Source organism: Sturnus vulgaris, chromosome 3 (assembly GCF_052056855.1).
Source record: "Sturnus vulgaris isolate bStuVul1 chromosome 3, bStuVul1.hap1, whole genome shotgun sequence".
Taxonomy (NCBI): domain Eukaryota; kingdom Metazoa; phylum Chordata; class Aves; order Passeriformes; family Sturnidae; genus Sturnus; species Sturnus vulgaris.
The window spans coordinates 71,464,165-71,485,562 of record NC_142245.1 but is presented as its reverse complement, the minus strand read 5'-3'; the positions used below and the strand labels follow the sequence as shown (position 1 = coordinate 71,485,562).

Genomic DNA, 21,398 nt, shown 5'->3' with positions numbered 1-21,398 from the left:
TTTTACTTTAAACCAACAAACACAGAAAAGAGGGACACGATAGCCTAGGTTTTTTAAACTGACTTCTAAAAAAGAAAAAAAAAAAAGCTGATTTTTGTTCAAACTCACAAAAATCATACAGAATTTTTCACTATCATTCACCTCATAATATCTGTGCTGTGCAAGAGATAATTACCCAAAGCCAGCAAAAGCCATGTGCCTTCTGCAAAAGTCAGTTGCTCCAAATGCAAAACTTGAAGGGCTTTCTCTCCTTCTTTACCTTTTATCCAATTGTCCAAGTTGCCTAAGCATAATGTAAGTTTTTAAATTTCATGTCAAAGATCCAAGATCTGAAATAATTTCAGTCAAACTACTCTAACAAATATTTGATTTAGTAAAACAAATTTTCTTTCCCCTTTGCCTTTTCTTTTGAAGTACGGAAATGACACTGTGGATCACAATTATAACAGTTAAAAGGAGAAAACTCATTCTGGATTTGCAGAAGTAAGTAACCCAGCTTAAACATTCACAGGATTGTCCCCAAGACACACCTGAAGAATAAATTTCGTGCTTTCAGTGGTGATTTAGAAGAAAGAAAACTGATACAACTGTGACTCGTGTAAAGAACAACCTAAAAGCACAATGATTGTAAACAGCAAAGTAAGTTGAGATCCTTCTGATGTTCTAAGAGGCAGGAAGGGCAGAGAGGTTTTTTAATAATCCAAATTTTTCTTAATACAGAATAATTACAATAATCTGACTTGTACTTGTCTGTTAGCTTTCCTTAGGAGCAGCAATCAGTCAGAGCTGTAACACTCTTCAGGCCTCACTTCAAGAAGCAATTCTCAATCAGGCATGTGGCTCTGTAATTTATATATTATTTCCCACTGATGCTGGAGATAACTGACTGGACTTCATGATCTGCTTAAGACTCAGAAAAAGTCAGGCTCATGCTCAGTGAGCTGGGGACACAGTGTCATCTCTCTCCACCACAATTGTGCTGATTTAACCAGAGGAACCTTTTCAGCCATCCCCTGCATCCCTTTAAGAGCATTAAGGTGTCTCAGCTACTTCCAGTAAAGCTACTTAGTTCAGGTCTGCCTTTATTATAGAGAAGTAGCAAATATGGTGCTGTAAAGCTGAAAGTTGTAAAGGGGGCTAGAAGAAACCAAATTATTGTATGTATTTATTTTTTAATAGATGGTTAGGAACTAAGAAGAGATTAAAAAAAAAAATTAGCAGTATACTCTACCAATACAGAGGGACGACTGATAGGATCTAACCTGTAAATGGCTCCAGAAAAAAAAAGACAGCAAAAGCCATCAGAAGCCTGGTTTGAAAATTGAGTTTGGGGAAATAAATGGGAGAAATGTCAGTAAAAATGATTATTCAATAGCTACATTATTAAATTACTATTATTAGATACATTATTAAAATACTATTATTAAATAGCTACATTCTATAGTTACAGTACACATCTATTAGTGGCTTTTTTAAATCAAGAAATTGCATGAGCCATTCTCCCTCCCTTCATATACCCACACACAACTTACAACCTAGCTTTAATAAGGAAGTTTCTCTCAGTTGTCAAGAATATTGTTGAAAATTGAAAAAAAAAATTTAAAATGAGATATAAATGTAATTTACCAACCTTCTTGTAGTCCACAATGTTTCCTTTTCCTTGTGCCTTAAAAAGAAAGATTTTATATCAGACACTACAAACTAAAGTTGCAAGAATAAAGAATGCAGTTTAATGAGCTACTACTTTAAACACAACTTACTTTCTTTAGGAATCTGATAGAGAAAACCCTAAAATACAACTAAATGTGTTACCAGCTTACACAACATGGTGCTGTTTCAGATGAGAGCTGCAGAAACTCAGTGTAATTTTTAGGCTTTTTTATTATGACTTGTAGTTAAACATTTGGTGAATCCAAAATGTTTTGCTCTGAAGAAATCTTGCTGTTTGCATTAATTAATCTCTCCCATGAGATTCTGAAATAAACTATACTTCATATTAGCAATAACAGGACTTACTTTTAGCAGTGTACTCCACCAATAGAGAGAGATCACTGATAGGATCTAACTGCAAATGACTCCAGACTTGAAAAATGAGTTAATTTTTGTAAAGGAGGAAAAACGAAACAGAAAAAAGAACTGATGAGAGACTAAACAAACTGAACATGAAGGAGAACAGTAGATAACAGAAGAAAAGGGATTGATCCCTTTGCTTCTCTCTTTTGTCTTCTCAAGAGCCAGCTTTTCTGGAATGCATGTTAAGAAGACAGTCTGATAGCATTTGGGAGTAGTAAAACCACTGCCAATTACTGCTTCCTTATTTGTACATTTCCATCTTCTTTCATTTGTCAACTTTTATTCACCTGATTGGACCTTACAGCTTCTTCAAAATATACCTAGTAGTAATACTGTATACTAGAACACCAGAAACATTTTCCTTAACAAGTGATTTACCTATATGCAGATTCACACTGCAGCAGAGAATCTGACAGCGTGTTTGAGGAAGATGCTTTTCAGCTGCAGCAATACCAGGAAAGGTGTGCTCAGTGTGCCTCCTCCTGTGCTTATTCTCATGACCAACAGCAAGAATATTTTCTCATGATCTGTTCCTGTCAGGCATTCAAGTCAATGGCTGTGCTCCTCCAGGCAGCAACCTCATCCAATCTGTCTCCTAAGCCTTCTTTACTACAACTGCACCATTGCTTTTATTTCTTTTTTTATCCTCACAGTAGTACTTCGACTCTCTTTTTCTGACCCTCATCTCAGACACACAGATGGCTTTTTTACCTTTTACATCAGACTTGCTCAACTGCTTAAGCTTCTGACTCAGGCCCTCTAAGGGCCTGAGTGCACTGCACGTGCTTTACCTATTAAAACCATACAAATGACATTGCACGAGAGGCTGGCTTATGAGGGTACCCTTACAAGCACTGCCAGCATGAGGAAGTCTCTGGTTTGAGTGCTTGGCCTACACTGAATGTCACATAGTGAATGTGATTGTGGATGATATCTCAAAAAGCCTGTAGTTAATCAAAGATAACATTCCTCTCTAAACCAACACCAGTCAAGAAAAGCTCCTGGACTAGGTCTTCTATATTGTACTTGGTAGTAGTGGTAGCATAGTACATACCATGTATAAAGTATTTGGATAATAAATAAATGTATGAAGTACAACAGTACTAGTAGATAGCAAATGCTTTTGCACAGTACATGTCACTCGGCGCCCCCTTCCTTTTCACACAGAACTGCTTCATTGTTTCTATAATGCCCATTTTTGGTATGAAAACTTAGTAAGCAGACAGACGGCACTCCTGGAGTCCTGCAACCTCCTCTAGATTCTGCAGATGGGAAATTGTTTCAAAGCTTTTATACACTGTGCTACGGAAATGCCATTATTCTCCAACTGCAATAATCCACATCCATTTACATTCAGCTTGCATATGAGCCTTGTGTTGTGACTGTTGAGTTCCAAGAATCCTCATCATGCTCTATGAACTACCAATTCCTAATTTCAAACTGACAATAGGTTTGCTTCATTTTAAGATCCCCCCACTCTATATCACCATAGGACACTAGATTCTGCATACACCTCCCAAAATTTCACAGCTGAAGAGACCATGCCTCTTGCTTGCAGTATGTGAAGGCAGGTTAGAACGCAGAGTTAGGCAGAGGTTTAGACTCCACATCCTGTACCCAACTCCTGCTTTTAAACCAGCAGAGAAAGGAGCCATCAGCAAGCACATCTTGAATGAGTATGCTTGCACAGAGCCAGCTTCTTATTGAAATCAGCAGCCTTTCTAGCAAACTGTATAAAAACAAGCATGAATTTCCAAATGGCAGTCATCACTGTTGTTTAGACAGACAAAACATGTCCAACTGATGCAGGAACTCAACAGAATGCTTAATTTTGGCCATTTTGGTGCTTCCCCCTCCTCTTTTCCCTTCTTTCTGCTTTCTACAGTTATCTATTTTTGCTTCAGCAACATCCAGGAAGCTATTCATGGACGTGAATCCTGCTGTGGTACATGACAGTTACCACATAGCTGTTTTATTCTTCTTGCCTTCCTCATGTAAAAATTAGAGAAAAAAATAGGTAAATAAGAGAATTAAGAACAAGGGTATTAGACAGCTAGATCTTAAAACTATTTTGTGGTGGTTAGAAAGCCAAGCCCCACAGATCTTTCCCCTTCCACTGAAAATTACTACTTCCAGTGTCACGTTGGCAGAAGGAAATGCATGCCTACCTTTCAACCACTGTGATGGCTGAAGTTCTCTGCTTTAAGCTGCCAGTGAAAGTAGCTTTACTAAGACATGGGACTGCACAAGCAGTGCAGAGGAATACACATATGCTCCACGCAAATGAATCTGCCTGTTACACTGATATACAAAAGTCTGACAGAGCTTGACTGTCAGGTCCCTAAATTTCCCCTTGTTTAAAGTGTGGATGAGAAAGGCATTAGGCACTGGAGAGCATAGGGAAACCTCTTGTTAATTTCTAAGTTCCTTTGCAGACTGAAAGCATAGATAGGAAAAAATTAAAATGGCAAAACCAGGAAATTCTAAACAGTGCTTTATTTTACCTCTTTAATCTGTTTAAGCCATTCCTCCCTTCCACGGAATTCCTGATGAAGGATTGCAGGTGCAGAATTCAAACTGAAGGCCATGGTGTCACTAGAACTTTCTTTAACAAAGGGCTGCAGGTCTGAATGTAGCTGAAAAAGAAGAACACACACACTGGGTTCCCAGGAACAGTCTATACATATCCACCCACTCCTCAAATTGAGGTCCACATCCTGACTCTACACCTACCCACCACTTCCTACTTTGACACTTGTACTCTAGTTGCACTTTTTCGAGTATGGGGGAGGGATAGAAAGATGTTGAAAGCCTTGCAGTGGTGGAAAGATGTGGTAAAGAGAAGCAAGTAGAGAGTCTGCAAAGATATAGATAAAGGATAGCTTGCTGGGCTGGGCAAGTCATGGGACACAGCCAGGCAGGAGACTGTGGAGTGGCAAAAAATATTAAAAAATAAAAAGGAGAGAATGATCCAGTCTTTGGTGGGAAGAGGATCAGGTTTTAATCTCTGCAGCATACTACATTCTACTTTTGAGTACCTGAGGAAGCAGATACAGTATGACCTTCCTTCTGACAGAGCAAATGCTACCTAGCTAGAAGCTTTCTATGAAAATTATGCAATCCTTAATACACAACTATATGTCAATAGTGAATATATTAATATTAAAGCATATACAAAATATTAAGGATATAACTGCACTTGAAGTAATTTACTGGTAGAATTGTACCTAGTAATAGCATATAGTGCATTTCTGTGGTAGTAAAACTGTGCTTTATAAAACCACTTCCTTCTCCTGTAGGAACTAGAAACTGCATAAATCAACTCAGCTGAAGCAGATGGGAGGTCTGTCTGCCTGTCTCAAGCTATATCTAACCTCGCAAGTGATGCAATACAGCAGAAGCAGATCTGTGTTTTCCTCTGGACTAACTCTAGCTGCAAACTCAATGTGTTCTAGTGTAGGTCAGAGACCTTGTCCAGGAAATCCTACTGCTGTAGAGGTGTAGGATGCTCCTGTCCAGATACGGTGCTAGCTGCCCTCTATGGAAGTTCCCTCCACAGCAGGTTGTTCAGAGGGGATATGGCTCAGCCCATGCTGCTGCAGACAATTGAGCCTCTCAGTACAAATCTCTGCATGGCAGCAGCCAAGACTCAACACATTATGTACAGACTGGGGAATGAGAGGCTGGAAAGCAGTGCTGTGGAAAGAGACCTGGAGGTCCTGGTCGATGGCAAGTGGAACATGAGTCAGCAGTGCCCTGGCAGCCAGGAGGGCCAGTGGTGTCCTGGGGTGCATCAAACACAGCATCACCAGCCAGGCAAGGGAGGAGATTGTCCTGCTCTACTCTGCACTGGGGCAGCCTCACCTCGTGTGCTGGGGGCAGTTTCAGGCGCCACAATGTAAGAAAGGCATTAAAATATTAGTGTCCAAATGGGGCTACAAAAATGATGAAGGGCTTTGAGGGGAAGCTGTGTGAGGAGCAGCTGAGGTCACTTGGTCTGTTCAGCCTGGAGGAGACTGAGGGGAGACCTCATTGCAGTTACAGCTTCCTTGTGAGGAGGAGAAGCAGGCACTGATCTATTTTCTCTGTGGTGCCCAGTGACAGGACCCAAGCCTGAAGACAGGGGAGGTTTAGGTTGGATATTAGAAAAAGGTTCTTCACCCAGAGAGTGGTTTGGCACTGGAACAGGCTCTCCAGGAAAGCTGTCACAGCACCAAGCCTGAGAGGTCAGAAGTGTTTGGATATTACTCTCAGGCACATGGTGTGATTGCTGGGGATGGTCCAGTGCAGGGCTGGGAGTTGGACTTGATGATCCCTGTGGATCCCTTCCAATTCAACATATTCTATGACATAGTTCCTCCTGCAATTCCTGTTAATGGGACACTGGGTTTAGGAATAATGTAGGAGTAGAGAAGGTAAACTTTTAAGCTGCTGCAGAAAGATGTGCTAGAAGGAAGTTAACAGAGCCTTTAATGTAATGAGCTTCATTGCCAGGAGTGTGATTTGGGTAGTTCACAAGCACTGTTCATACCAACACTTTTTGCAAACATCTCACTCCATATAGCAGTGAATTTTCTCAACACTCACCTACTGGCCAAAGTTTACAGCATAAGTCATGCTACTGCACAGAGCTCACGAGCAACGTATCTTACAAGCCTTTCTTTCTATATTTAAGCTCCCAGAACAAAAGGAAAAAGTGTACCTTATGACTCATAGACATATGCTTCCCATACTGGAATGCCATGTCCTGGATCTCAGCGCTGTGCTTTGCTAGTTCCATTGCAGCCTGGCAGCTCTTTGCCAGCAAGGCACTGTGTGACAGGAAAACCTGCTCCTTCCACCTAGATATGCCAATATCATCTGTGAGGCAGTTCTCCTGAAAATGAAACAAAGGTTAACATGAAAACACCAAAACTGCACATGTCAGCTCACAAAAGTTAATAGTGTGGCATGGGTGAGTAATGTGTGATCAGTAACAAAACAAACAAAACTCTGAGTGGCAAATAAATTCTTTTAGGGATGAATAAAGGAAAGTATCAGAATAAATATATTGGCAGCTTCAAACAAAAACTTTTCCCATTCTCTTCTCAAAAAGTACAACGCAAAATATGGGGAGCTGTCAACAGATTCAGTATAAATCTTTTTTTCGTTACTGTATCATCACACTGAACATTAACAGCCAACTATAGCCCTCATAGGGGACTGGGAAGAAAGAAAACCCCTCAACCAAAACTCCAAAACAAACCCAAAAAGCAAACCTCCCCTGGACTACACCTGCACTTTAGCCCCTTCCCTGTTACCAAGAACCAACAATCCCAAACAAACCTGAGAAGTCCCTACAATTTCTCCTCTGTAGCCAAGAAGAAACCTAATTATAACAGGTGTTGAAAATTCTTATAGACTGCACTGAAAAAATGAAGGGCTGTGAGAGGACTCGTACCTCTTCTGCTCCCATATTAAGAGTGAAGAGCAACTGAATATAATAAAAAATAAATAAAGTTACAATTTAGAAGTGTCAGGGATTAATTAACTTTCTCAGGGGCTGACAGAGGCATCTCAGTTATGCCTCTACTGAACTTTACCACCTTGACTGCAAGGTCAGAGATGCTCAACCCGTCTCAAAATCTTTTGTATCCAAAGTATTTATTTAGATTACTTTCCACAATATTTTAATTATCACAAAACAAATACTTTCTCCCAAAATCCAAATTCAGCTGCCATTCCTTTGACTCAGAAGGTGTTAATACGCTACTAATTCACTCATGTCTTCAAAGCTAGACATCACTTTAATCTGTCTCACATATTGTCATGCCTTTAGGTACTCTCTAAGGAGGGGGGGGAAAAAGACCCCAAAATCAGAAAAGATTACAGCTGTTTTGTTTGGAAAATATAAAATCAGTAATGAGAAGCTAAAGAAAAATTTTAAAGCACAAAAATGTGAAGAATTTTGTAATTTCTCAGTTCAGCTAAATCTACAACATACACTAAGCCAAAAGATATTCTTTAAAAGAGTAATATAAAAACCCCCCTTATACAACAAACCTTTTCCCTCGAAGTGATGTCAATTAAATTACTTAGAAATGAGCAAGAAGTAATTTTGTGTGACCCTATAGTTTTCCAGCAAGGTATTATCTGTCATGAAATCAGTAACAAATGAAATAGAATCCATCCGTTCAGCTCTAATTTTCCTCCCTTATGGATATCACCCAGAAGTGCTGTGTTACAAGGGAGAGGATAATTTGAGACTAATGGAAAAAGTAGGAGAATTCTGCAATGCCAAGTAACACAGAGCTGTATCAAAATGCCTTTGCTTTCAGACATACTATTAAGTTATACAAGGAAAGTGAAGAACAGAGAAACCACATGTTTGCTATTATGCATATGACAACTTACAAAGCCAAGCCTAAACTTTCCTCTGTTTCTGTATTTTTGTTTTAATATCTTAACTCAGCCCAGAGCATGTGCAAATTCCCATGACTGGCAAAATGTCAAAATGAGCATTTAATTCAAGTAGTTTCCCATATATCAAGTCTCTTTTTTTCAATTTAGATATAGGTCAATTTATTTTAAATTTAAAATCAGGAGCTGTTGGAAGATGAAACACAATCTTTTCCTTAACAACCAATCTGCTCAGTGAAAAACAGTATTTACTAAAATTCGCTGGATGATACTGAAAATTGGCAGTGATTTTTCTAATCGTTTGTTTTACATCCAAATAAGAATAAAATACTCTAAAAAGTTATCCTGAAACAACAAGTTAATGAAATCTTTCAGAAGACCCATAAGTTGAAAATGATTGCTTTCTGGAGCCTTTGAGCACCAAGAGAAATGCAGACATTATCCAAGATCAACGGAAGGAACCGAAGAAGCTTAAACAGTCATTGCAACTCAATGTATACATGGAAATTACTCTATGATTTGTTACAAAATTATATTCCTAAAAAAGTTTGAATTTCATTAACAGGATTGAAAATGATGGCAGAAAAAGTTACTCTCCACTATTTGAATATTGTGTAAAAGCTTACCTAAAATGAGACCCTAACTTCAAAAAACCCACAAGAATTGAACACATATTCAAAGACTGAAATCTTAAAAACATAAGTATTGTAAATCTCTGGCTACAGAAACAAGCCAGTTGTAAAAAGGCATTATGTCCATATGGATGTGCTTTACCATATGAACTCGCATGTCCGAATTTAGCTGATTTTAATCACAGAACTTCTTATGACCACATATCCCTATCATATCCTTATGACCACAGCTTCTGCTGCTTAAGACAGAGGCAGACACATCCTTTCTTCAGCAAATTTTCCAACAATGCCATTTTTTCCCAAGCTTAACTCTCATGTTATACATAAAGTGTCTGCCAACCACACCACATTCTTAAAAGGGTGTGTAGGACAATATCTAAACACTATTTTAAAAGCATCAAGGGAAAACTCAAACTAGTTCTATATTGCAAAGGCTGTAAAATCTGATACCACGACAGCTCTTACTACTTGTAGAGAAATTTTCACTGCTTTGTAAGCTTTGTTTTGTTTTGTCAGCAGTGGACATTAGCTGGCCCAGAAGACTCCTAAGACTTTCTTATAAAAACCTCTCTAAAGTCAAATGAATTCTAGTTGCAGTTGACAGTGCTCAGACATTTGATTAACTAATGCCTGTGGACTGAGCTCATTCACAAATTCTGTCATCAAGAAACAGATCCAGATCACAAGGACCTCTGATGCTGTTGGGGTGACAGTAGGTTGTGGATGAAGAGAGCTCAACCCCTCACCATCCCTGGAAGAAAACAGCCAACTCCAGAGAGAGTTTGCACAATGTCAGCACAAGAGCACAGGGAAAATATGCAAATCCAGCTCTGTCTATCATCATTTCCAATGGGAAATGAAGAACAGCTGGGGGTGCTCCTGTTTTACTATTGGCAAAGTCAGTTATTGCTTTGTTAGAAATAGTCTAGTTGAGTTTTTTTAATTAAACTGCTTCCATAATTTAGACTGTGTTTAAAACAGTCACCTCAGAAAACAAAAAACTTTTAGAAAATTAAAGTGAAGGACAAAATATGCAATCATAACCATCAGGAAGGGCAGCTCTTAGTGACAATACCAAGGATCCCCAGGAAAAAAGCAACACTTACAATAGCACAGTTTGATCTAACCAAAGAAGACTCTTATGTGAGGCTCAGCTGAAAAACTATTAAGGAATTATGAATGAAAAACATGTGTTAAAAGTGCACAAACCCATTTGCAAAATCAAGAAGGAGCAGAAGTTGAAGACTTTAAACTTCAACTGTAGTTCGCAACAGAGCCTTTCATTTATTTCCATACCATGGCAGCTCTTTCTTAACCATCTGCTGTTGCACAAAATGATCCAAATGTCTGAATCATTTATATCAAACATTAGTTCAGTTCTCAGTGGGCAAATAATCCACGGAAACACACAGAAATAATTTTACATTGCATATTCAATGTTTTAAATTAGGTAGTTCAAGAACTTCTATTTTACATAAATAAAATCCAGTGCAACTATTAATCATTCTACCAGCAGCAAGACCCTGTAAAACATTTCACACATGGTTCACATAAGCTTTCAGCTGATGTATTCATGCTTGCTGAACATGACAGGGCATGTTTTATTGGTCTATTAATACCTGTCTTCACTGCTTTTGGAGGAACAAGGGTGTCTGCAAATGGGTCAATAAAGCAAGCTACTGACTACTTTTATCATGACACTGTAAAAAAACCACCGGATTTTAAAAGAAAAGTTTGTAAACTTATCATAAAGATAAGTATCTCTTCACATCTGCTACTTTCAAATCTCTCTGGAAAAACTTAGTATTTAAAAGAACAAAAGCAGTAAATAAATAAAACTGGCCTTCTTTCTAGCTATGCTCTTTTTCCCCCCAACACATTTTCCTACTCTTTCTACAGACGCTCTTTACTCAAATTCCATATTTTATGCTTTTCTTTAGTCTTGTAACAAAAATATTTGTTTAAAAAAAATGAAAGCTCTGGCTCTGCTGCCCTGCTAAAAGGGGGTTTACATGACTCAAAATGTATTAGATTTACCTCCTACAGTAAAATTATAAATTAGTCCCTTACTTATAATACAGACTCATAGCAGTCCAGTTGATGGACATGTGCAGTATTCCAAAACATTACTCCTCAAAGCAGGGGCAGGGACCAAATATCAAAGAAGTATTGGCACAGCTCACTGCATGTAGCCCATCCTTTCCCAGAAAATAAACTAATTTTCATTAAAAACCCCTAGAGTGGTCTGAAATAAATACCTGTTAATTCACTGTTTGATACAATGAGTACTTGCTACTAATGCTTTTATTTTTTAAACTTGTTTTACCTATTAGTTATGCACAACTTTCACAAAACTGCTTCAAAAATTCCTAACAGCTCTTCTGGCCACCAGTGGAACATGCTGGGAATGGTCCTGTCTTACATAATAGTCCCACTTTGACACTACAATGAGCTTTGCTAATGCACATTTATCATCAGCTAGATATTCTGAAGACAAAAAAAAATCGCCAAAACCCAACTAAGTTATTTCCCCTCAAAGCCCCTCATGCTTTAAGATTACCAGAGCATTCTTGGAAGGCTGAGCACAAGAGCCAACACACTGAAGTCCCTCTCTTGATTCTGCTGTTTGATCTTGAGCTTCCTTGTATCTCTTATCTCTGTTCAGTGAATTAACAGGAATATTAAAGTAACCTCCCTTAGTATTTGTTAAATGATCTGGATTATTAAAACAGTGGGAGGTTATAAATACGACACTATTCTCTGAGTTAACAAATATTTTAGAAGCCTTCAGCCTCCTAAAAGTTGGAAACAGAGACTCAGAGCAATGTGTTTTTTCTGTTAAAAATAGATAACCATGATAACAATTGAAGGCCACACTAGACAATTTTCTTTGCACTCACTAAGGCAAAATATTTACTCCCAAATTAGATCTAGATTTAGGGAAGGCAAATAGGAACTGAGAAGAATGTCCTTTACTTGTAGAATTTTGGGCTGAGAGGGGATTTAGCAAAGAAAACTGCAATAGTTTACCATATCACCCCTTTCAGCTTCAGGTTATAGTCCAATATATAAGCTTAATATTGCTAATGCAATATCTTAAACCACAGTAGCTGTTTGTTACTTTGAACATGAGTGACAAGCCTTAACCTTCAGGCTGTGTCAAAGCCTACACTTCACAGTTTGGATTGTCACTTCAAATAATGATGAAAAGTTAAATACTAGTTTTTTTCTTTCCTGGTTTCACACAGATCTAATGACTTACCTATGCAGAAAAGATGAAGAATGATCAAACAGAATGTACTAAAATAGGATAGCTGTAGGATTGCATGTGGCTGTGCAGAGGAAAAAAAGTGGTAATGGAGCTGTCAAATAATTATATCCATTATATGTATTCAGGAGTAAATCAGGTCAGTCCTGTGAGGTCAAATGATTTTTTGCACTTTCTTACTGGATTATCCAAATGAAGAAGACTGAAACTTTTTTGTAAACATGAACTCAAGGTCTCAGACAAAAAAGGTTAACTTTGCAGAGATATTTTTGTATTTTTGTCTACCTGAACGGCAGACGTTCAGCAAAGTTCAAAACAACTTGGTGCTAAGTTACTTTATTTTGTGGTACTAAAGAGCTTTAAAACAACTGCATTAACATTTAACATATTTAACATATACAGTACAGTTTTCTTGCCTCAGGGTAAAAAAAAACAAGGTGAGAAGATATCCTTCTGCTTTTCCAAATTTAAGACATTCCCAACAATGAAAATGCCATTACTAGCATTCTTATGCCCTATTCCTAAAAAGAAAAATAAGTTTGACATTTGAGATTTAGTTGTGGAGCAGATTCAAGCATTTGTCTTACCTTTGGGAAATGTAGTTCACAATTTTGTTTCAATCAAATTGCAATTAGGGAAGGAGAAAAGATGCACAAAGGACACAAATAAGACAGACTAACAACTGAACGAGTCTATTTGCCAGTTTTTGCTGAAGAAATGTTCAGGACATGAATGGGACACTGCCTCGGCAGAACAGTGCAAGGAGAGCAGCAGAGATATGTCTCAGTAGAACATGGAACTAGACAGAAAAAATTTAGGCAGATGCCACACCTTGCTGTAGGTCTCATGAGAACCCACACACTACTCATCATAAAGGCTGAACTTCAGACACTGTCATGTCTCTATTACACCACCACACTAATTGTGTTTTGAGTTAACTGGGTTCCCCTTAGGAAGGGTACAGTGTACTTTCAACTCTCCTTAGACAGAAATAGTCACTGAAACAAAATAAGTCTTTGCTATTTGTAACTGGGCCAGGGCAGGGTAAAATGTCATGCAGCTGCATTTAGTTTATCTCGCACTTCCCCTTGCAATCCACACATGTGGAGGGCTTCAGTAAGGCAACAGAAAATCGAAAAAGAGTGACTAAGAAAGAAAAGATTAAGATCTTCTGCAGTGGCAGGAACCCAAATGAGTCCACAAGATTTCTCATTTACAGAGGGGCTATAGTTTCAATAAAATGCAATTTCATTGCTGAGTTGAACCTGTAGAGCTTTACATCTACACGCGAAAAAGTAGAAAGTAGATGAGTGTTTTTAAAATATTCCTTCGATCTACTTTTATTTATGAACTTGCTGGAATATGGAAAACAACATTTCAACTATTCTTGGCAAAAATCTCAAAGATACCATCTATTTTAACATATAACCCTGAGGAGCACAGTCCTTGGGAGCAACACTGAAGGCTGAGGTCAGTTTATACACTGGTTAAACACAGCAGCTGCAGAAGCACCGCCAAGTTCCCAGTGCTTCCCTCCTGCCATGCTTCCACCCGGGATCCACTCCTGAGAGGTGCCAGAGGACACTCCAGGCATGCCATCCTTTCTGTGCATCCCAGGGAGCTCTGGGCCCCAGGCAGCTCCTGAGTGTGCCATGACTGCTGTCCCGCTGGAGGCTCTCAGTCAGCTGGCAGTGTGATCATTCCCTTCCTAACTGGTTTCAGTCAAAATGACAGCGATACACCTCAGTGAGGTTAGTTTTAGTGACGTGACTGTGCTGCTGCAGAGCAGGAGAGGCAGAGTGTCCAAGGGAGCAGTACCCTCCAGAACACAGTGCTGTTATCCAGGGGCACTCTCCACTTGCCCACTGTGATTTGCTTGCTGCAGAGGCATCAGGGCAGGCATCTGTAGCAGCAGCCTATGAGAACAGAATTTTACCATGGTATCAATTTTGTTACATATGACAACACAGCAATAGTAAACCAGAGCTGCAATTTCAGCACACAACACCTGGTGAACCACAAGATTCACGTATCCAAGGGATGTGAGACAATGGCACTAGAAGTGAATCTATCTGCCTCAGTGGATTTCAAGATCAATACTCCCATATATACAGTGCTCATCAGTGATTGAAAACTCGCTATGATAAAACCTGTAGAGGCCACGGCAATTTTATATTACTGATTTTATTGCATGTGTTAAGACACAGATATAGTAAATGAAGAAAACTTTTTTGCTCCAACATGTAAGCCTACTTCAAGAATGGCCTCTAGAAATTTCCTTAAATATTCTAGTAAAGATGGAAAATACCTACATCTAATTTGACCAATTTTCATTACTGTTCTTGCTAAACAATAACACAAAATATCTGCAATTGCCTTTGACGAAATACAAGATTATTTATTGTCAAGTGCTGGCAGGTATTATCTTGGCCCATGCTGACTTCTGAAATATGTGCACAGTGACTTCTGATGGAGAAGAACACAGCGCTACACTCCTACTACTCCAGGACAAAGCACAGAAGAAAGGACATGTTATAAGTTCAGGAAGAAGCATTCTGCAAACCTCTTTGGGTTTGGAAACAACAGGTTTGACATGAAAATATTAATGATGTTGACAACATTGTAATGAATGCCTCTAACAGAACCTTGACTAGGAACTCTGGAAGCATTTGGAAAGCCTGTACTAAGATGTGCCTAGAGCTCCTGGTAATGACACATGATAATATTTTATTAAGCACTCACAAAATCAAAATAGTTCCTTCATTTCTGAGCGTTTCTAGAAACGTCTATCAGAGCTTACAGGTGTCATGATGATGTTACTGCTGAAACCCACTAGGACTAACAACTCTTCTGCCCTCTCTCTCCTTTTAAACAGGTGAGAAAGTAATTGTATTTACAGTAGTCACACATTAATATCACCAAGTGTCTTGGGTACATAGATCTAGTAAAATTCTTACCTCAGATGATTTTGAGTTTTCATAATATATCCCTTGAACTAAGTCACCAATAGCACTTGAAATGAGTTCCACAACCTGAAAAAGAAAAGAAGAAAAAGTCTTACATCTTTAATTATCACCAAATCTACTAACAAAGCTATTGCCAGATTTCCAGAGAGATAAACCACGAAGAAAACTTAACAGTGAAAGACTTCAGGATTTACTGAGATATATTCTGTGATATGTCTCTGCTAAAACCTCCACTAGAGTAACTCTTCTATCAAAGTTTTAAGTTAATATAAATGAAAAACAAGACTTGTTTTTCCTACAGTGTGAACTATAGAGTGTATTCTCACAAGGACGTTCATAGAACTAATAAATCCCAGTTCATGAATATGAGACAGTACCTCATCTGGGCTTTGTTTTGTTTTGTTTTTTTCCTGCCAAGTAAATACTTCACAATACCTCTCCTTGGGAGCTGTTAAAATTCTAATCTTCGTGGCTAATACAGAAAAGTCAGAATCCATAGAAAGGTAACCTTTCAAACGTGATCATTTGGTATTCGGGTGCCCTGGGAATGCACTGTGGATGTATTTAGTGCATGGCCTGAGGCTCAGCTGTAGCACATACACTGAAAGTCTGCAACACGGGAATGTTTAAATCAGATTTATCAATCTGTATTATCTTCAGGGTTCAGGCTTTTTATTTTATTCAAGCGAAGCCTAAAAATCTGAATTTGATCCAGAATGTAAAACAAGTAGTCCATGGTCTCCCTGGAACTACTGTAAAATTTGAAGCTGTGCACATGAACTGTCTTAATTGGAACAAAATACTCAGATTTATTGTAGAATTAAATGCAGGCATTTCAAATAAGCACACCTTAAGGCTACCTCTTTGGTTGCAAAGTTTTTATTTCTTGAATGTTTAATTTCCTATGTATATGAGTCAGTATCTGATTCCTCTTTTTGCTTCCTAAAATTCAATGTAGTTCTTATTGAATTAAAAGATTTAATTTCAATTGTTATCATTCTTGTAACTGAAGACAAGAAGTCAAATGATAAAAGCCCTAACAGAAAGAAATTCTAACATTTAGGTGTGCTTTATTTGATAATAAAACCACATTTGTATGCTAGTTTTGAGTACTAACAGAAAGGTTGTGTGTTTTTTTTTTTAAACACTGTTTCATATACATATTCATATACACAGAGCAAGTGCTAACTTTAGAAATGGTGCTGATTAAAAGTCATGTTTTTTTCTTGCAATGCATATGGGTTAATTTGCAAGACCTACAAAAACAGCCTGAAAAAAAAAATTACATTGCCCTTTAGGAAACTAGACACCAAAGAAATATTGTAGCAATACGAGCTTTGAAGGAACTGAAAGGACAATGATCCTACAGTGTTACCAGATGTGTTGAGTTATTTAAGGGGGAAACAGAGAAAATGAGGGGCTCTTTTTTTTTTTAAACAACAACCCTCCCCCCCCCCCCCCCTCCTTTTTTTTTAAGGTATCAGATAAGCCTTATTCCCAAATCCAGGAGGACTGAGTATCGCCAATAGGTCTATGAAAGTCTGTAACTAAATGCCCAGGATCAGATTGTATTACAGTTTATACAAGCAACATCCCAAGATTCTTCTGATGGCTAGGACACATAATACAGATCAATCACTCACTCAAAAATGTTATGGTTTGTGAAATGGTCTGAGCTCAGAGACCTACACTGGTAATACGAAGAGGAATTTACAAAGACACAGAGTCCTACTCTAAATGTCAAAGTGATAGTATGAACTTTTAACAATGCAGCTGGCTCTGGATAACTAGACCTTTTCCTCTCTTGCCTGAAACTCTAGACTGAGCAGGACCCTGTTTTGGGGTTTCTTTTTTCCATCTCTCCTCCCTCTTTTTAGTGCAACTCTACTCTCAAAGGCAATCTTAACTGACTTAAAACAATCTTGGTGAAACATTTGTGAACAATTGTACCTCTTCCTCTTAGAGTTTATAAAACATCTTAGGAGAATTACACACAACTATTTAGAAGAATCCTTATTATATTAAATACTATTTGGTGACATATTGAGCACTATATGTAGTGAGAATTTAGTACTAATATTACCCCCCTTTTTTCCAAATATATATATGTAAAGAATACTTTTAAGGTAATGTAAGGCTATACAGATCACTACCAGGAATGAAATTCCAGTTTCAAGAGCACAGTGGGATGCCTGCATGAAGCTCTGTTACCTCACCAACCCTTAATCTGATCCATGGAAAGCATCTCCTGCTTAACATCAGTGGTCTGGGGTCCTGAGTACTGGGGAAAGAAATGAGAAATGAGGAAACCAGGCAATTTTCCTCTGCATCCCAAAACGACAGAGGAAGAAAAATTATTACAGATTCAGTGGTATTCATGAAATGATACACTGTCTAGCTCTTATGTAGCACTTTTCATCAGAAAATTTGAAAGCAATCAACATCTCCTGTTAAATTTATTCCCTACTGTTTTATATAAGGGGAGAATGGCAACAGCGAACTGATTTTCCAGAAAATCATCCAGTATGCCAGTGTAAGAGCAGAAAACAGTGTCTGAGCTGTCTTCATTCTCATTGCTGCCTCTCTGCCTGACCAGTGCTGACATTTCTGAGATGCAAGTCTGAGGAGAAAGAAAGATGAAAAATGAAGTGCTCTCAACTGCTTCTCTTCTCATTTGACAGCTGAGCTCCATTTTAAAAAGGTTCAGAGATGAGGAAAGAGTAGAAAGGATTGCCAGAATTAGTGCTTGAAAACAGCATATCAAAAGAGACCAAAGGCAGCCTATTCATAACCTCTCTCCCCACTGTTTTCCACTCTTCAACATGTTTTTGAGAAGCATGGTTCCTCATAGGTGCTCGGGATGAGCAGGAGCAACCACACATTGAGAGAAAACAAACTTCCACTTCATTTTGCATTTTCCACTTTGCATCAGCATCTTCCAAAGTGCTGTTTTCTGCTTCTTCTGTATCCCCATGACTGGGTACAGGGGGTGACCCACTACTTGCACGTGACAAATACACATGCAAGTGATTTCACACCCTTTAAACACATTTTGCAATAGTCCTGCCAGTGTCTTTGGGGTTTTTTTTCCTATGGAGGTATTACTTCAATACTTTTTGTAGGAATGTGATCTCTTCTGCTTTTAAAAAGTCAACATAAAGGCCATCAGTTTAGGATGACTACAGGGAAAAGAGATGGATTGTTAAAGCCAAAATCTCTCCTACTATTTAGGCTATTAAGTGTATAACATGATGTAAATTCTGGACATAGTCATTTGATTACTCATCAAGGTAGAACACATGATCTGACCTCTCCAATTCATTCAAATATGAAATTGTACAAAAGATTATGCTGTGTTTCAGTCCCAGAAGAGTTCTGTAGGGTTAAATATCAGAAATTTGGTGAAATTTAATTTACCCTTTTCCAGTGTAATAACTTGTTTATCAAAAAGGCCCAGATTCAGCCCTTCCAGACTCTTTAGATTTACTTTGAGACTAATTACTCCAGCTCAAAATTTCCATATATTATTTGAAGAAATAAAAAGAAATGCTGGTAATTCACTTAGTTCATAAAATTACTCAGGACATCCAACCAATCACTTAATGAAGGTCCTCCTTCACTTTCCTGAAATCAGAGTTTCATGAAGTTTCCTGAGGACATATCAATAAGAGCTCAGAATTCCCAAAGCAAGATACATGGTGTCAGAGAATTGGGCCACATGTTCACTGTGCAAGTACAGCAGCCCAGTTCATGACTGTAGTTGACTGTCGTGGAAGATTCAACTCTGTCTATAGAAAAAGATGTGTATTTTAATCGAAGTGAAACTCTATGCTAGAAGGAATGCAAGGAAATCACAGAATAGAAGACATTTTGGTAGAATACTTTCTCCAGGGTTAAAAGATATGATTCAGACTCTATCAAGCACAGTAAAAAGAATGGATCCAAGCCCCACTCATCCTTCACAAAGTTTTTAAACAACCTGGATGAAAATATAACAATGGTGTCATCAATTCAGCAACTCAAGCACTTTGCTCTCTTCATTTGTCTTCAAAACACTTTGTTTAAAGTTTACTGCAACATAACATCACTTCCATTTTTTCCCCTGGTTTTCCTTCTAGTTTACAAAAGGAATGAATCTGAGCTTCATTCAAAGAATGGTAATCTTATTTTAAATTCAACAGATGAAATGGAATTGATTACACAGACTACTCTGTTTCAGAGTAGTAATGTGGTGCCTCTCCAGACTCTATTGGATATTTCCAATGGAAACATCACAGAAAGGATGAAGCTTTTGTGGGAAGACAGGAAACAGCACTAGGAAGAACATAACAATGGGTATATCTTTGTTCTTCATCCCTCACAATTTCTATCTGACAAACTTCCTTAGCTTTGCCAAATTCCTTCCGAGAAGGACCACAAGTAATTCCTTCCATCCTTATGTTGAAACAATATCCTTTCCTCACACATCTGCTATGACAGGCCCTAATCCTTGCTGCTGATTGTAGATTTGAAAATGTAGCAGGACTTCTCCACACAAATAAAGAAGAAAATTAGATGGTAAGGAACCATTAAATATACAGATAAAAATTCCTTCAGCTTGCACTTCCCTCCCCCAAAAAGCACTGATTTGGGAAATACTCCAACGCTCAAAAATTCCACCGAAAGCCCTTAAATATTCTCCTGCATTTGACCCAGCAACTTTGCAACACTAGGAAGCAAAAGACAAAAGAGTTGATTTTGGATTTTGATTGTTCAATAATGCCTAACAAAAAAATAAAGGGGGGGGGGGGGGGGAGTGAAAACTGTAAGGAGTTCCAAGAACAGTGAAATTCAATTTTCCTTCCTGGTAATCTCCTCAAGCATTATTAGTCATACAGGTAACCAAGTGTGCCAGCCTACAGAATGTTATTTTTCATCCAATGTTTATTGAGTCCTATTGGATTTATTGTTTGAAATCATCTTGAAATTTACTCTTTTCTGGATTTGATTCTCTTTTCACAGTAAAGGCACAGGAAGGACAGCAATTTGCCTTTCTAGCATGCTTTAAGGGGTCTTGGAAAAAACAGTTATGGTTTTCTTCATTCTGTTAATGATGAATTAGTAGCAAACTACAATATAACAATACAGTGTAAACACATAACTCAATCCCACTAGTTGTTAAAAAGGTGCTTCTAAGACATAAAAAACAATCAGCAGCTGTCGATTTGAAAATTGCTAATACTGTTAAACACCTACCTTAAGGCCAGTCTGCTTTAGGGATTTCTACCAGTTTTAAGTTACCTTTTTATGCTGATGCAGCACTATTTACAGAATTGGATTTCATCAGTGGAAAGACTTTTAGTGCAGAATTCAGTAATTTTGCTTAAGGAAAACATAACCAACAGAAGAAATATAATTTTCTTTGTCTACTTCCACATGATACCTTACACAGTTTCTTAGTGCCTTTGCAGATCCATGGCAGCAGATCCTTGCAGTAAAGTTCTCAACAACTGTTGCTGAGTGACTCAGCTTAGAGAAAAAGCTGATTGCTTAGCTTGGCCCTTTTGGATGGTAATTTTATTACAACTTTCTTCTATATAAAACAGTGAACAAAGAAGGTATCGTGACTACAGGATTCTGTAGATATAAACCCCTCCCCATCCATAAGTGATATAGGAGAGCATGGTTATAAAACACTGCAGCAGAGTGACTGGGAGCAACCATTAAACTGGGATATGTTCCGAAATGAATTGAGGATTAAAGCGGATAACACAAACTGTACCTGCAAGCAGCATTTACTACTTTGAACAGTCTGTCCCCGAACACATGTGAATCAGAAGTAAGACCATTTAGCATCTGACAGATGGAATCAATGAAGCTGCAGATGTTTGTTAAACTAACAAATCAACAACCTCCTCTACCAGGGGTAGAGCAATCAGATTCTAGACTCCAAGTGAAATGCTGCTGAATTTTAAAACACTAATATTAACAAGCAGTTACCGTCCATCCAGAAATTCTATATTCTTGCTAGCCAACAAGAAGCCAAATACATCACCATTTTGATTAAAAATACAATTAATT

The 21,398-nt window shown here is 38.1% G+C and overlaps 1 protein-coding gene across 2 annotated transcripts in view; it reads right to left on the bottom strand.

Annotated features, from left to right (window-relative positions):
- The window catches only part of PDSS2 (decaprenyl diphosphate synthase subunit 2), a 111,027-nt gene that overhangs the window by 9,424 nt on the left and 80,205 nt on the right, over window positions 1–21,398 (bottom strand). For both annotated transcript variants that reach the window (XM_014887893.2, XM_088161941.1), the window contains 4 exons: window positions 15,330–15,404; window positions 6,776–6,949; window positions 4,578–4,709; window positions 1,631–1,666 (listed from right to left, as the gene is read on the bottom strand). In XM_014887893.2, the coding sequence (XP_014743379.1) occupies window positions 1,631–1,666; window positions 4,578–4,709; window positions 6,776–6,949; window positions 15,330–15,404 (417 nt within the window). The remainder of the gene's footprint in view (window positions 1–1,630; window positions 1,667–4,577; window positions 4,710–6,775; window positions 6,950–15,329; window positions 15,405–21,398) is intronic.